The sequence below is a fragment of the Antechinus flavipes genome, chromosome 3 (assembly GCF_016432865.1).
Source record: "Antechinus flavipes isolate AdamAnt ecotype Samford, QLD, Australia chromosome 3, AdamAnt_v2, whole genome shotgun sequence".
Classification (NCBI taxonomy): domain Eukaryota; kingdom Metazoa; phylum Chordata; class Mammalia; order Dasyuromorphia; family Dasyuridae; genus Antechinus; species Antechinus flavipes.
This window is the reverse complement of record NC_067400.1, coordinates 382,036,768-382,052,916: the sequence shown is the minus strand read 5'-3', so window position 1 is coordinate 382,052,916 and position 16,149 is coordinate 382,036,768. Positions and strand designations below refer to the sequence as shown.

Sequence of the window (16,149 nt, the reverse complement as noted above, 5' to 3'; positions counted from 1 at the left end):
ATGAAAAAACCAACAAAATGAATTAACCATTAGTTCATTTGATTAGAATAAGAAAAAAAGAAAATCAAATTGCCAGTGTCAAAAATGAAAAGGGTCACTACCAATGGAGAAAAAATTAAAGCAATAATTAGGAGCTATTTTATCCAACTATATGCCAATTAATCTGATAATATAAGTGAAATGGATGAATACTTATACAAATATAGATTGCTCAGGTTAACAGAGGAGGAAATAAATTACTTAAAGAGTACTCATTTTAGAAAAAAAAATGAACAAGCTATAAATGAATTCCCTAAGAAAAAATTTCCAGGACCAGATGGATTTACAAGTGAATTCTACTAAACAACATCAGCATAATTGACCATATTATATGATTACATCAAGAGATGAGGGAAAAAAAGCATGTGACAAATTCCAACATCCATTACAATTAAAAACACTAGAGAGCATAGGAATAAATGGAGATTTCCTTAAAATGTTAAGCAGCATCTATCTAAAACCAAAAAGCAAACATTACATGAATGGGGATTAGCTAGAGATATTTCCAAAAAGATTAGGGATGGAACAAGAATACCTGTTATCAACACTATTATTCAATATTATACCAGAAATATTGGCTTTGGCATTAAGAAAAAAAAAGAAATAGAAGAAATTAGAGTAGTGTCTGAGGCAATAAAACTATCACCCTTTGTACTTGATTTATAGAGAATTCTAGAGAATCAACTTGAAAACTACTTCAAACAATGAACAACTTTAGCAAAGTTGCAGAAAATAAACCCACAAAAATCAGCATTTTTATAGGTTACCAACAAAACCCAGCAGTAAGAGATAAAAAGAGAAATTCCATTTAAAATAACTAAAAAAATAAAATATTTGGGTGTCTGACAAAACAAAACTAGGAATTATATGAACACAATTACAAATAATAATGGTGATAGTGGGCAACCTTGCTTCACTCCAGATCTTACTGGGAAAGGTTCCAGTTTTTCCCCATTGCATATGATGCTTACTGATGGTTTTAAATATATGCTCCTGACTATTTTAAGGAAAAGTCCATTTATTCCTATGCTCTCAAGTGTTTTTATTAGGAATGGATGTTGGATTTTATCAAATGCTTTTTCTGCATCTATTGAGATGATCATATGGTTTTTGTTTGCTTGGTTATTGATATAGTCAATTATGCTAATAGTTTTCCTAATATTGAACCAGCCCTGCATTCCTGGTATAAATCCTACTTGGTCATAGTGTATTATTCTGGTGACGATTTTCTGTAATCTTTTTGCTAATATTTTATTTAAGATTTTAGCATCAATATTCATTAGGGAGATTGGTCTATAATTTTCTTTCTCTGTTTTCAGCCTACCTGGTTTAGGTATCAGTACCATGTCTGTGTCATAAAAGGAGTTTGGTAGGACTCCTTCAATCCCTATTTTTTCAAATAGTTTATTTAGCATTGGAGTTAATTGTTCTTTAAATGTTTGGTAGAATTCACATGTAAATCCATCTGGTCCTGGGGATTTTTTCTTAGGGAGTTGATTGATAGTTTGTTCTATTTCTTTTTCTGAGATGGGACTGTTTAGGATATTTACTTCTTCCTCTGTTAGTTTGGGCAAGTTATATTTTTGGAGGTTTTTTTTAAATTTCATTTAAGTTGTCGAATTTATTGGCATAAAGTTGGGCAAAGTAACTCCTAATTATTGCTCTAATTTCCTCTTCGTTAGTGGCGAGTTCTCCCTTTTCATTTTTAAGACTAACAATTTGATTTTCCTCTTTCCTTTTTTTAATCAGATTTACTAAGGGTTTGTCTATTTTGTTGTTTTTTTTCATAGAACCAACTCTTAGTTTTATTATCAATTCAATAGTTTTTTTACTTTCAATTTTATTGATCTCTCCTTTTATTTTTAGCATTTCAAGTTTAGTGTTTGACTGGGGGTTTTTAATTTGTTCCTTTTCTAGCATTTTTAGTTGCAAACCCAATTCATTGACCTTCTCTTTCTCTATTTTATACAAATAGGCCTCTAGAGATATGAAATTTCCCCTTATTACTGCTTTGGCTGCATCCCATACATTTTGGTATGATGTCTCATTATTATCGTTTTCTTGGGTGAAGTTATTAATTATGTCTATGATTTGCTGTTTCACCCAATCATTCTTTAGTATGAGATTGTTTAGTTTCCAATTATTTTTTGGTCTACTTCCCCCTGGTTTTTTGTTGAATGTAATTTTCATTGCATCGTGATCTGAAAAGGATGCATTTACTATTTCTGCCTTACTGCATTTGAGTTTGAGGTTTTTATGTCCTAATATATGGTCAATTTTTGTATAGGTTCCATGAACTGCTGAAAAGAAAGTGTATTCCTTTCTGTCTCCAATCCTGGAACTCTTAAGGTTAAGGAGAAAACACTGTAAGCATCCAGAAAGAATCAATTCAGTCAGGATAATACAAGATTTAGCATCTCTACATTAAAAGATCAGAGGACTTAGAATGTGATATTCTGAAGAGCAAAGGAGCTAAGATTAGAAACAAAAATCACCTCCCCAGGAAAATTTAATATAATTTTTCAGGCGAAAAGTTGGGCATGCAATAAAATAAAGAACTTTTCAACATTCTTGATGAAAAGACCAGAACTGAATAGAAAATTGAAACTTCCAATACTGGTTTCAGAAGAATCCTATGTGGGTATTAAGGAAAGGAAAATCATAAGGAATTCAAAAATGTTAATCTGTTCATACTCCTACATGGGAATATGATAATTGTAACTCAAAATAACTTTCTTTTAGAATTAGAAGGTATGTAAATAGATGGTGGGCATAGGTGTAAGTTGAATATGAAGGAATAACATGTAAAAAATAAAATTAATGGATAAAGAGAGGAATATACTGGAAGAAATGGAAAGAGTGAGGTAGAATGGAGTACATTGTCTGCCATAGAAGAGACAAGAAAGTAAAAGCTTTTATAGTGGATGGGAAGAAGGGAAAAAGAGAGGGAGTGCGTGAACATTACTCATCAGAACTGGCTGGCAGAGGAAATAATATACTGTTTTTTAATATGTAATGGAGAAAATTAAAAAAAAAGAAAAATTAGGCCTTAAGAATGTAAAATTTAAAATACAGACTGTAGACAAACTGTTAGGAATTCTAAAATGATAGTGCTTCAGAGGAGCAAAATACTTAATGATATGTAAATTCTTGCTCCTTGGGATGGCATATTCTATCTTTTCTCTTGATGATTTTTGTAAGTAGCAGTACAAAAAGATCTTGGAAAAATTGATTATGGAGGAAAGACTATCAGTCTGAGAATAGCTGCCAGAATGGAAATGTCAGTTTTGAAGTTATTTTGTCCTGATTCATTTCTCTTCTACCTTCTTTATATATGTTGACTCCCCCAATCAAAATGTAAGCTTTTTGAAGGTAACAGCAATTTTACTTTTGTATTTATTTCACCAAGGCTATATCCCCAAACACAATGCTTAGTAAATCCTTAATACTTAATTTATCTATTTTATCCATTCATTTAAAAGCATAAAGCTTACTGGCTATGATCAATTGAAAAAGGAAAAGAACAAGGATGTCATTTTTTTTTTCAATGGAAAAACCAAAAGATCTTTCCTAAATCCAGTTTGTGGCAAGAACAAAAGATCAGAGATTCAAGGAACATGTAAACTCCAAGCAAGGTGTAAATATTGTATCTGCTTTTGTTTTTATTTTTAAGCTTCTATAATTACCCTTGGTAATCAACAAAATTAATATCAACTTGTCATGAAGAGTTGAAATTTTGTTATTAAAATATGAGTAGTTATAAAAAGTAACATTGTAAAGTATCCTTCATTATGCTATATTCATGCTTCTCAATAGGTTTCAGGAATGGGAAAAAGAGGATGGGGAAAAAAAGCAAGCAATGCCTCTCTTTCTCTCCATCCTCTAAGCATACATTATAGGAAAGGAAACAAAAAGGGTTTATCTCTAGTCCCATCTCCCTAAATTAATTTATACATAAGTGTTAATTAAAACATCTATATATATATATGTATATATGTATATATATACATACATACACACACACACACACACATATATATCTTCCTCAGTTCACAACTACTTTTTTGTTTTAAGCATATGAAATTTGGTTACTTGTCTTATTTTGTCAGAGTTACAACAATATAGTATATATGTCAGATGATTTTTTCAATTTCTTAAAAAGTGAGAATAATTTATAAAGGTTATTTCCACACCAAGGGTCAACAGACAAGATTTTGATGACAGTACTTCAAAGGTGTGATTATTGGAAAATTTCAGAAAAAGTTTTGAACAATTTTGAGGACATAAGAACAAATGAAGGTCTATGTTCAATAGTTCAAGAGCTACCAGGCAACAGTGTGAATGACCTTTTTTCTGAGCTGTTTAGTCTAGATAAGGGAGGATTATTATTTGCTCAATGATAATCTCACGTCAAATTTCCCAAGGAAATGAATGAAAATAGATGCCCATTAAAAATTTCTTTATTCTAGAGATTGGTGTCCCTGGAAAAGAATCAATTGCATTGAATGCATTTGTCTCAAAATAATAAAATTTCTGTGATCATTTCTGGTGATTATAGAAGGTTGAAACTCCTCTAATAGGGCTAGCAGGAATCAGGCTTATATGTGGCAAGGAAGGTGTGAACTGGAGCCAGTGAAAGCAATCCTTCACAGACAGTTCTATGAAGTTTTTCTCGTTCTCTCAGTTTACTGCTCTCCTGAATCTTTTTTACCTTAGGAACTGAGAGCTTCTTCTCATCAAGCATAGTTTCTCCCATTCTCTAAGTCTTCTTCATTCTTTGTTTCATAGTTGGATTGAGTTATTTGAGTTTCTGTTTCCTACTATTACTATAAAAACCTTCAAATAGATCCAATATCTCTTTTTAGATAAAGTGACTCCTCAATTAAATGTGATTCAATTAGTATTTATTAAAAACCTATAATATATTAAGACAGTAGGTAAAGAAAGATGTAATAAGAATTTGTATAGCATTATAGTTAGAAAACTTGGAAGTATCCCTAAAGATTTGGAATTTGAAATCTTCAGTTTGAAACCTAGGCAAAGTTATTACCACAATCCTTCTATGAATGCAAAGCCTTGAAATAATTGGATTTCAAAATGTAAATCCAATTTGAAAGGAAGGGAGATGAGGATATAGTTATGGATTATATATACACTATACTATATATACCTGGACTCAGTCTATGAAGGACAGACAGAGACTGCAGCAGTATAAAGAACTAATAAATATACTTGCCTTCATTATAGTGTTGTCTAAGATGAGGCCTAACCTGGAAGGGACTCTCTTTCACCTAAGAAAAATTAAAGGAAAGTCAATATGCTAATGATCTTTAGATTTGTTATTTGTTGGGTAGCTGGGTGGTGCAGTGGATAGAGTGCCAGCCCTAAAGTCAGGAGGACCTGCATTCAAATATGGTCTCAGACACTTGATACTTCATAGCTGTGTGATCCTGGTTAAGTCACTTAGCCCCAATTGCCTCAGCCAAAAAAAAAAAAAAAAGGTTTGTTATTTGCTATGTGGACCTTGAAACATTTTGATCTTCATGATTTTTCTTAGTGCATCCTTCACATCCTTATTCCTCAGGCTGTAGATCAAAGGGTTCAACATGGGAATCACTGTGGTATAAAACACTGAGGCTACATTTTCTTGGGACACACTGTTGGATGATGGTATATAATACATGATCAAGATGGAAACATAAAAAACAGAAACAGCTGCCAGATGGGATCCACAGGTGCTAAAGGCTTTATAACGGCCCTTTGCAGATGATATGCGAAGGATGTTCACAAGAATGAAAGTGTAAGAGATCCAGATGAGCAGAGTTGTAGTCAACAAATTAAATCCACCAATAATCATCACCAAAAGCTCATTGATGTAGGTGCTGGAGCAGGAGAGATTCAGAAGAGGAATAATATCACAGAAATAATGGTGGATAATATTATCCCCACAGAAGGACAGTCTGGCTAGGTATCTTGTGTGAGTAATGGCTCCAATACCCCCCATTATGTACACACCTGTCACCAGCAGGGAGCAGAACCATGGCACCATGGTGACATTATACAGTAGGGGTCTACAGATGGCAACATAACGATCATAGGCCATAGCTGTCAGCATGTAGACTTCAGCAATAACAAAGAAGAGGAAGAAAAAGAATTGAGTCATGCATTCTGAATAGGAGATGATATTTTTCTCTGATATAAAGTTCTCCAACATTTTGGGTGTAATGACAGAGGAGTAGCAAAGATCTATGAATGACAAGTTACTAAGGAAATAGTACATGGGAGTATGAAGCTGAGAACTGACCCAGATTAATAAAATCAAGCTGAGGTTCCCCACCATGGAGATTAAGTAGATTCCTAGAAACAAAAGGAAGAGTGGTATCTGGAGCTCTATTTGGTTTGTTAAGCCCAAGAGGATGAATTCTGTCACAATGGTGCTATTTCCCATTGTTATTCTTCTCCAATAATTAGGTTGGAAATCTGCAGAGGTGCAAGAAAAACTCTTAATAACCAAAAAATTATTTTTATGTTCTGTCTCTATTACTTTATCCATCTGTCTTTCTCCATCTGTCTCTGTCCTGTCTCTCCCACACTCACTCCTTTCCTTTCCTTTCACTTATCATACTAATGACTAATGCTAAGTAATGTATCTCATGAACATATTAATTGAATTATAAAACTGAAAAATTGAAAACAACTTCATCTCAGGACATTCAGTTCAATAACCATGTAATGGAATTCCCTTTACAACATTTCAATAAAGAATTTCAAAAATTAAATGGGGCAAAAAAGGAAAAAAAAAACTGCAAAGAAAGCAAAACCCATGAAGAAGGCAATTATATCACCTATAGTCTAATAAAGTCATGCAGATAACAAAAAGCAAAGTGCTTGGCTAATGTAACCTAGGAATTGTCTAGGCTCAGAATAAGCTTTCATATGAGGTGATAAATTCCTTTAGACTAAGGTGTCTGGGTAGATGTGCTTGACCATGTAGGTTATGTAGTTGTATTCAGAAGATATTTAAGAATGAGGTACAGACTTTTCTTTCATGACTTCAGGGGTTCATTCTAATTGTAAAATATATTCTATGCTCTAATCATAGATGTAAAAAGTTGAAATCACCTTAGAAATCTTCTATTCTAATTCCCCAATTTGACAGAAGAATAATTTGAGAATAAGAAGTTAATACACGGAAAGGATAAGCATGCTATGAATGGACAGTGCCAAAGACAGATTTGTTTATCAAAATTTTAGCTAGCAATGACGGAAGGCCTAATCAGTGAGAAAACATGTTGTCTAATCAATCCATTTTCACTATTTAAACATCTACTAAGTATCATTTCTAGTCCTATCCCTTTGTTTCTGTTTACCAGGTGAATATGGCCAATGTACCTAAATTTTTGACCTTGAGCTTTTTCACCTCTACAATGTTACACCTCTAACATCTGTCTTTTATTTGAATGTCTGAACTTACAGAGGTCTGATAGAGCCTATGAACCACTTCTTAAAATAATGCTTTTAAAATTTGTTTTAAAACTCTAATCCCATCTTGTTGCTTTTTAAAGGTAAGTGGAAAGCAGTGCTCATCTTAAAAGCTGGAAGATCTGAATTTGAATTCAGGCTTAGATAATTATTTACTATGTGACCCTAGGAAAGTCACTTAACTTCTGTCTGCATGAATTTTCCCATCTGTACAATGGGGATAAGAATAGCACCAACTTTCCAGAGTAGTTTTGTAGAACAAATGAGATATTTTAAAGCACTGAGCTCAGTGCCCAGAAAATCAGAGGGACTTAGTGAATACTTCTTTTCTTTCTGAGGTTCAGGTGTTCAGTGACTAGCTCAGGGTCACATAGCCAGGAAGTGTTAAGTATCTGAGATCAGATTTGAACTCAGATCCTCCTGACTTCAGGACTAGTGCTCTATCCACTACATCTAGCTTCCCCTGCTTGTTTTATTTTCCTTCTTGTCTCTACTCTCTGTTCCACTTTGTAATTTTGGGAAGTAAGTGAAGGAGGGTGTGAGAAGAAAATTCATTAAGTATTTGTCTCCTGATATTTTTCCCTTTTATAATAACAAAAATCCCCAAGTAGATTAGGTCTTTAACTCTGTTGCAAAGGATTTCTATCATCATAAATGGAACACATTGTAACATATTTACTTATATACATATATAATTGTAAGTATACAAATATATATATATATATATATATGTATTTAAGTAAATAATTATGTTACAATGTGTTCATTTAGAAAAGTTGAAATTCATTTAAGTTTTTTAATGCACTTATTTCACTTAGTGACACATATCCTATCCAACACACAAATAGTATAATATCGAGGGAAAAAAGAAAGTTGGAGAAGTATTTGAAATAGTTTTGTTTTTTAAGGGATCAATTATGGAATGTGTTATTCAAGAGATTTTTGTTTTACCAAGTGATTCAAAATAGATAATAAATATAATTCTTGTACTTACAGCTTTACAAAACTCTTGACTCAAAACAATCTATTGAGCTAAGTACTCCAAATATTATCCCCATTTTTTAAATAAAGGAAATAAGGCTCAGTGTGGTAAAGTGGCTTGCTCTGGGTTTCATATTTAGAAGGTGCCTGAGTCAAGACTCCAAAAGACATTTCCCGAGATCAGTCTAACATTCATTTTGCTGTGCATCATTTTCAATTTAAACATTTTTGTTGCTTTTATTGGTTATTTTCTAATTAATTATTTTAAAAATATGAGAGAACTAATAAAAATTAAAATCATTTCTAAGAAGCCACAGTTACTTATAATCAAACAACACTAAAAGCTCAAGCAGCTCATATAATAGTAATTTTGTTTAGAGGGAAATTTGCTGTTGTTTATAAAATGTAATTTGCCTGCATTCTATTTTATAATATAAGCCACATGCACTTGCCACTAAAGTTAGAGTGTTCTTTGTCTTTTAAAAATCATTTTCAGGGGCTTCTGTGATACTTTTTTTTTAGTACTTATACATGTTATTCTGGGCAAGAGTACTTTTTAATGTTATCTATGTCTTTGATATTCTGGTGGAGCTTATTCTCAGAATCATGTTTTTAAATGCATAAAATAAAGTAACATAGGGACAGCTAGGTGGCACAGGGCATTGAACACCAGCCCTGAAATAAGGAAGAAATGAGTTCAAATTTGGTCTCAGACATTTAACACGTCCTAGATGTGTGACCCTGGACAAGTCACTTGACTCCAATTGCCTCAGCCAAAAAAAAAAAAAAAGGAAGAAAGAAAAAAAAAAGATATAAAATAAAGTATCATATGCAGAATAACAAAGGAAGCCAGCTATGTTGAAATACATTTTCCAAAGTATATTTTTAAAATCAAATTCATATATCCCAATTTCAGAATGTGAATTTCAGACAGATTAGAATGGCATTGTGGTTTTTTTTACAATGGTGAAGGTATTTAGAAAACTTTTTGGAATTGAGATTCACATTCTACTGCTTATTGGTATTTGTTGGGACAAGCCTTATTACCTCCCTTGATAAAGTCAATTAGCCCTAGAGAAGCAGAAGAAGAGGAAGAAAGAGGAGAAAGAAGAAGAAGAAGAAGAAGAAGAAGAAGAAGAAGAAGAAGAAGAAGAAGAAGAAGAAGAAGAAGAAGAAGAAGAAAGAAGAAAGAAGAGGAAGAAGAAGAAGAAGAAGAAGAAGAAGAAGAAAGAAGAGGAAGAAGAAGAAGAAGAAGAAGAAGAGGAAGAAGAAGAAAGAAGAGGAAGAAAAAGAGGAAGAAGAGGAAGAAGAAGAAGAAGAAGAAGAAGAAGAAGAAGAAGAAGAAGAAGAAAAAGAAGAAGAAGAAGAAGAAAGAAGAGGAAGAGGAAGAAGAAGAAGAAGAAGAGGAAGAAGAAGAAAGAAGAGGAAGAAAAAGAGGAAGAAGAGGAAGAAGAAGAAGAAGAAGAAAGAAGAAGAAGAAAGAAGAAAGAAGAAGAAGAAGAAGAAGAAAGAAGAGGAAGAGGAAGAAGAAGAAGAAGAAGAAAGAAGAAGAAGAAGAAGAAGAAGAAGAAGAAGAAAGAAGAAGAAGAGAAGAAGAAGAAGAAGAAGAAGAAGAAGAAGAAGAAGAGGAAGAAGAAGAAGAAGAAGAAAGAAGAGGAAGAAGAAGAAGAAGAAGAAGAAAGAAGAGGAAGAAGAAGAAGAGGAAGAAGAAGAAGATGAAGAAGAAGAAGAAGAAGAAGAAGAAGAAGAAGAAGAAGAAGAAGAAGAAGAAGAAGAAGAAGAAGAAAGATTTAAGAGATTCTGAATTCAGTTCTTAGAAATCATCGACTGAAATGAGTAATGGGTGAATAGATATTGAATTTTACTTACTATTCTATCAGTAGAGTAGAAGGAGTTCCAAGGAATATTCTGAAAAGGGGATGGTATTTGAACTATCAGTCTAAGGACAGAAAAAATAGAATATTTGACACAAGTTGTAAGATATGTATGAAAGGGGGAAAAGAATATTAGTTATCAAATAATCTTCTTTGAATGTACTAAAAGCTACAGCTAATTTCTGTTCTCATTTTTAAAAAAATGAGTTAAAAGTGTAGCTAAATACTTTTGAGACAGTGATAGCTCTGCTTAAAGGTGAGTATATCATTCTCTTTCCAAGATTATTTTTTATTTTCAATATCATGAAAATCTCATAGTATTTGGGCACTTACCTGAATCCTATGAAGAGCAGAGAAGATTTTAGTCTGCTTTCAGGAGATTTACATGCCACTTTAGCAAATAATTTTAGCTAAGGAACTATTTTAAAATAGTTTGATACTTAGAACAACCTGACTTGGGGAGGGCAGAAATCACCATTGTCCTCTTACAATGAGGACACTGAAATTAAAAAGAAAGTTTGTTTTCTTCTTTTTTTTCTTTAAATTATTTATAAATGGAATTTTCCAGAGAAGAACCCACATATTCTCTTGATTATTACTGAGCTCTAACCAGTAAACTATGCAAGTTCAAAGAAACAAAGGAACTACCCCCTTACTCTGAGTTGCCTACTTTAAGAGAACAGGAAATTCTATTTTTCTTTGGAGATATTTCTACCCTAAGGAGACAACTGAGTACAGTGGCTCCCTTAGGATTACTTCAATCTATGAAGATAGGATCTCTAGAGAAGGAGAATTTATGCAACCTAACTTTAATAATAGTGTTCCCAATAATATTCCTAGTAATTAGAATGAGATAAAAATTCTTCCTTTATGATCAAATGCTATACAAGCAGAAAAGGCAGGGGGAATTAGTTCCCCTGCCCCCAGTCTTGAGCATTGAGAATAGTTATGAAATGGTAGATTGGGGTTACTAAATTTATACTTTTATTTATTCCATAAGTAGATATCTTTTCCCTTGTTAAATATATTTCATTCTCCTCTTAATCCTCTCTCAGAATCTGGAAGACTCTACATATACACTGAAAGAAGAGCATCATTTTTTAAAAACTTCAGTCTTGTCCATTTTTTCCTTTAAAATTAAATTCAATCAACTGCCTCTAATTCTCATTCATTCTTATGAGAAAATGTTCCCAACAATCACTTAAAAGATAGTTACTATATGTTTTTGAGGACAATCAGGTTCTTACTAATTAAAACCAGTAATTATCAGAATTCTCCTATTAGTATGCCATGTTTCCTTCCCCTACTCCCTTCTCCCTGTCCAAAGCACAGTTGGTACTATATATCTCATTGATGATTTGAGAAAAATTGATTCTGATTCCATTTTGTGGTTGATTCTCTTCTGTATTACTCCTGGTATGTTTTAAAATCACCTAAACCATGTTTTTTGTTTCTGAGTTAAGTTCAGAAATTCATGTTTTTTCTCTGAGCTATGTTGTGCCATACATCACATTAATTCAAAGAAATATATTGTGTGTATACATTTTGCTGTCCATGTACAATTAAGGGAGTTCTATTATCTCCGTATCAAGCCTTGCAAAGTGTATTTGGGTACCATGAAACAAGTTATTTCTCCTATGCTGTCTGTCCTTCAAGAAAGTCTCACCCTTGTCTCTGTGACTCTAACCATGCAGGTGAACATCACCATTTAGCTTGCCATAGCAACAAAATGGAAGGAGGATTTGTTGCCAATGCCACATTTTTGACTTCCATATAATTGTATTATTTTCCATCACTTTTGATACTTCAGACTTTGTATCCAATAATATTATTTTATGCTTCCTATTTTTGTTTTCTTGTAGTTACCAAAAAACATAAGAAGGATAGATCCATCTTTTGGAATTTTCACTGACTGAGGAATCAAGAAATATGTTTTATTGGTAATTGCTAGCCTTACCAGTAAAATCAATGTGTTCAGAATTCTGAACATTGTGACCTTAATGTCAATCATAACACAATGTATGAATGAGTGAATAAATAGTGATATATCTCATATTTGTATTAGTATTCTAGCTAGAAAAAGGGGAAATTGTCTGAGTTGTAGATTCTACACAGGAATCATCATGGTGAAAGTCACTAAAGCAACTTTTAGTCAAGTGATGTTGCTGCTAAATGCCAATTTGTCATATATGAAGATTATGAAGCCATGAAATACAGTTGCTAGGTTGAACGTGCAGATGGTGATGGCTTTGTACTTTGCCCTTTTCAGAGAGGCTGATAGTGTTGGAAGGAATAAAATTATAAGAGATCAAGATGGGTACACTGATTATCAATGAAATAAATCCAATGAAAAAATCACCCAGTTTGAATCTGGAAGTTGGAGAGCTTTACCAGAGAAAGTCAGAGAAATAATGACAATATTCTCACCGAAGGGTAGTGTAGTATCTTGTAGGAGGAAGGAAATGGGCATTCTCTGATATAATGACTTTATGGAACAGAGGGTTGGAGATAACATAATGATTATATACCATGACAAATAGAGTAAAAAAGATGAATCAAGCACCTTGATTAGGAGATATAATTCTTTGATTCTAATTTCACTAATATTTCAGTGGTAATCATAGCAGGAAAGCAGAAATCTGTGAAGTTCCTGATTTCTAAAACAACAGTGCATAGTCAATGTGAAGTTGATAATAGAAACAAATAGATTTAAGCTTAATTTTCTCACCAATAAGATATATTCCCCAGGCAGGAGGAAGAAGTGAAGCTGGCGAATTCTCCTTGATCAGTTAATTTCATAAGGGTAATATCTGTCATCTTGGACTAATTTCCTGTATCCATTATCCTCTAAAGGTTGAGGTATAAATCTGTGCAGATGGAAGAAAAGTCCTATTAAGGATAGACAGTTGCAAAGGTTTAACAATTGTAAATTTTACCATTTTTCTGACTCAATATCAAAGCATCATAAGTATTGTATTGGAAATTGAGAGGATGATCATCATTTAGGGAATAGTTGAACAAACTGTAGCATATAAATATAATGGAATAAGAAATGTTGAACAGGTACATTTCACCAAAACCTGGAAATACTTGTACCAACTGATGCAAAATGAAATAAGCAGAATTACGAAGAAATTATACACAATATCAGCAACATTTTGTGATGAGCAACTATAAATGACTCAGCTCTTCTCAGTAGCAGAATAATCTAAGTACAAAGTACTCAAAAAGGAAAATGCTATCCACATGTAGATAAAGAATTAATGGACTCTGAATACAGGTTGAAGTATTTTTTTCACTGTTTTCAATCTTTCTGTGTTTTTTTTTCCTTTTGATCTGCTTCTTCTTTTACAATTGTGACTAACATGAAAATATATATAGCCTATGTATAACCTATATAAAATTGCCTCCCATTATTGGAAGAAGGGAGGAAAAGAAAAAAAATTGAACAGTTACAAAATTAATGCAAAAAATTGTCATGATGTAATTTGGAAAAAAATTTAAAGGAAGAAACTGAAAAATAAGAACCAGAAATATAAAATACTTAGAATCTACTTGTCAAGACAAACCCAGATACTATGAAAACAGAATTACAAAGCAATTTTCATTAAAAATCAAATCTGAGAATAATAATTGCTCATGGGTAAGCCAAATCAATAAAAGTAACAATTCTTCATAAATTAATCTATTTATTCAGTACCATGCCAATCAAGCTTAAAAAAACTATTTAATAGACCTAGGGAAAAAAAAAACAATAAAATTCATCTGGAAGCAAAAAAAAGTCAAGAATATTTTAAAAAATCAATTTAAAGTGTAATGGAAGGTGGTCTAGTATACCAAATTGCTGTACTGCTATGAAGCAGTAATTATCAAAACAACCTGGTACTGGCTAAGAAATTAGGCACACAATGTATATTATTAAGTGATCATAGTAAGGAAGAGTTTGATAAGTCCAAAGATCCAAGCTTTTAGAACAAAAACTCATAATTCAAGGAAAAAAAAGGAAAAATGGTTTGGTAGAAAATAGGTATAAAACAACAATATATCAAGATAAGTTCAATATGGGTGCATAATTTACGTGAAGAGTGATATCAGAAGAGGATTCTGAGAAAAATGTTGAAGTACATCAGTAAATTTCAACCTCTCCAGATTTTCCTCACAAAATGAACAAATTTGCATCTCAGGGCAAATGTAGACTGGTGATAAATCAAAAAGACTTGGGTAGAACAGGAGTCCTCTAGGCACAATGCAGAATCAGAAGAAAGACTCCAGGCTGATGATTAACCAGTGTGAAGTGCAAATACCTCCAGATTAGCTCCACATAGGCAGCAAGTGGAAATCCCAAAGAGTAACTAGATTTGCCTGGAATCTCAACAGGAACCAGGGAGATTTTCACTTCCTGAACTACTCCAGGATTTGGGGGTCTCAGTCCATGAAGACTGAATAAACTTCACTTATTAGGAATGTACAGAGACATGGTCTTGTTCATGAACTAGCATACCCACTGAGTGCAGAAACACTCAGGGCAAGGATCCTGCCGGCTTTGGTCACTTCCAGGATGTGGAGTTTTTGGTTTGGGTTCCCTGGCTCAGGGAGAGTTGAAGTGAAGCTAGAGGCACCATCTCTTACCCCATAATTAGAAGTGTTTACACTAGTACTTCTTATTTAAAAAAATTTTTTTTTTAATTTGCAAAGAAGAAAGAACCTTACCATAGCAACTTTCTATGGAAATAGGGAAGACTGAGTTCATCTTCAGTGGAAGACAATGAAATAAAAAAAGCTTCTTTTACCCCCAAAGAGTAACATTAAATGGTTTCCTGCCCAGAGAGAATTTATAGAAGAATTTAAACATCAAATAAAAAACATTGAGGAAAAACTAAAACTAAAATGAAATAAAATAAAAACCACCTAAGAAAAACAAAGTTATGGGGCAAAAAAGAATCTAACACTGACATTTGTTTATAGTTTTTTACATGGAATCTATAACATGTTTAAGATTAACATCATTAATTGGATAGCTCGAAAGAAAGATTTATACAAATGAGGTGGAGAGGAACAATTATCACAATGGTATGAAAGAGGGGAGGAGGGCTTATAGTTAACTACATTACAAAACTTTACATAGAGAATGTATCAAATACCTTACATATATAATATGAAGGGTATAGCACCCTGCAAAATTTATAAAGAAATAAGCAAGGAGAGATGGATAGAGGGGAAGTTGAGGGTGAAGGGAGGAGGGGAGAGACAAGGGAGGAATCCATGAGTGGAGGAAGTTAAGTAATAGTTAAGTTAAGAAGTAGAATTAAAGTAAAAGAAATGGCAGGGATAGGAAAGGAGATATACACAAACAACTACAACAAAGATCAGGAGTTGAATTCATCAGAAAAAAAAAAGCACAACTATTAATCATAGATCTTCCACAAAAATCAAACTTAAAGATTCAATCAAGAAAGAAATCTACATCATATGTACTAATGGAATAATATTAATATTGTTTTAGATGCATGTTTACATATGGATAAATTAATCTGTATATATGTGTGTCTGAGTACATGTAGATATATATATGCATATAGCTCTCTATATGTGTGTATATAAATAACATATATGTGTGTGAGCTTGTGGATGGATGTGAGAGTGTGTGTGTGTGTGTGTGTGTGTGTGTGTGTATAACAATTTAGTAACTTTGTGTTTAACTATTAACTGCTGAGGGGAGGTGGAGTGAATGTAAGGGAAAAAGAAAGTAAAGTTTAAATAGTGCATAGCAGAG

General features: G+C 32.8%; 1 protein-coding gene across 2 annotated transcripts; it reads right to left on the bottom strand.

The window, feature by feature from the left end:
- Window positions 1-5,521: 5,521 nt before the first annotated feature.
- On the bottom strand, window positions 5,522-13,217 carry LOC127557991 (olfactory receptor 8D1-like). 2 transcript variants are annotated; one of them, XM_051991241.1, is made up of 2 exons: window positions 13,201-13,217; window positions 5,522-6,476 (listed from the first exon to the last, which is right to left on the bottom strand). In XM_051991241.1, exons 1-2 carry the CDS (start codon window positions 13,215-13,217, stop codon window positions 5,546-5,548), a joined length of 948 nt encoding a protein of 315 aa, XP_051847201.1. In that variant the 3' UTR covers window positions 5,522-5,545. The 2 variants fall into 2 exon arrangements, with proteins under 2 accessions (XP_051847201.1, XP_051847202.1); XM_051991242.1 differs by lacking the exon at window positions 13,201-13,217 and having other exon boundaries at window positions 5,522-6,493.
- Window positions 13,218-16,149: the final 2,932 nt, after the last annotated feature.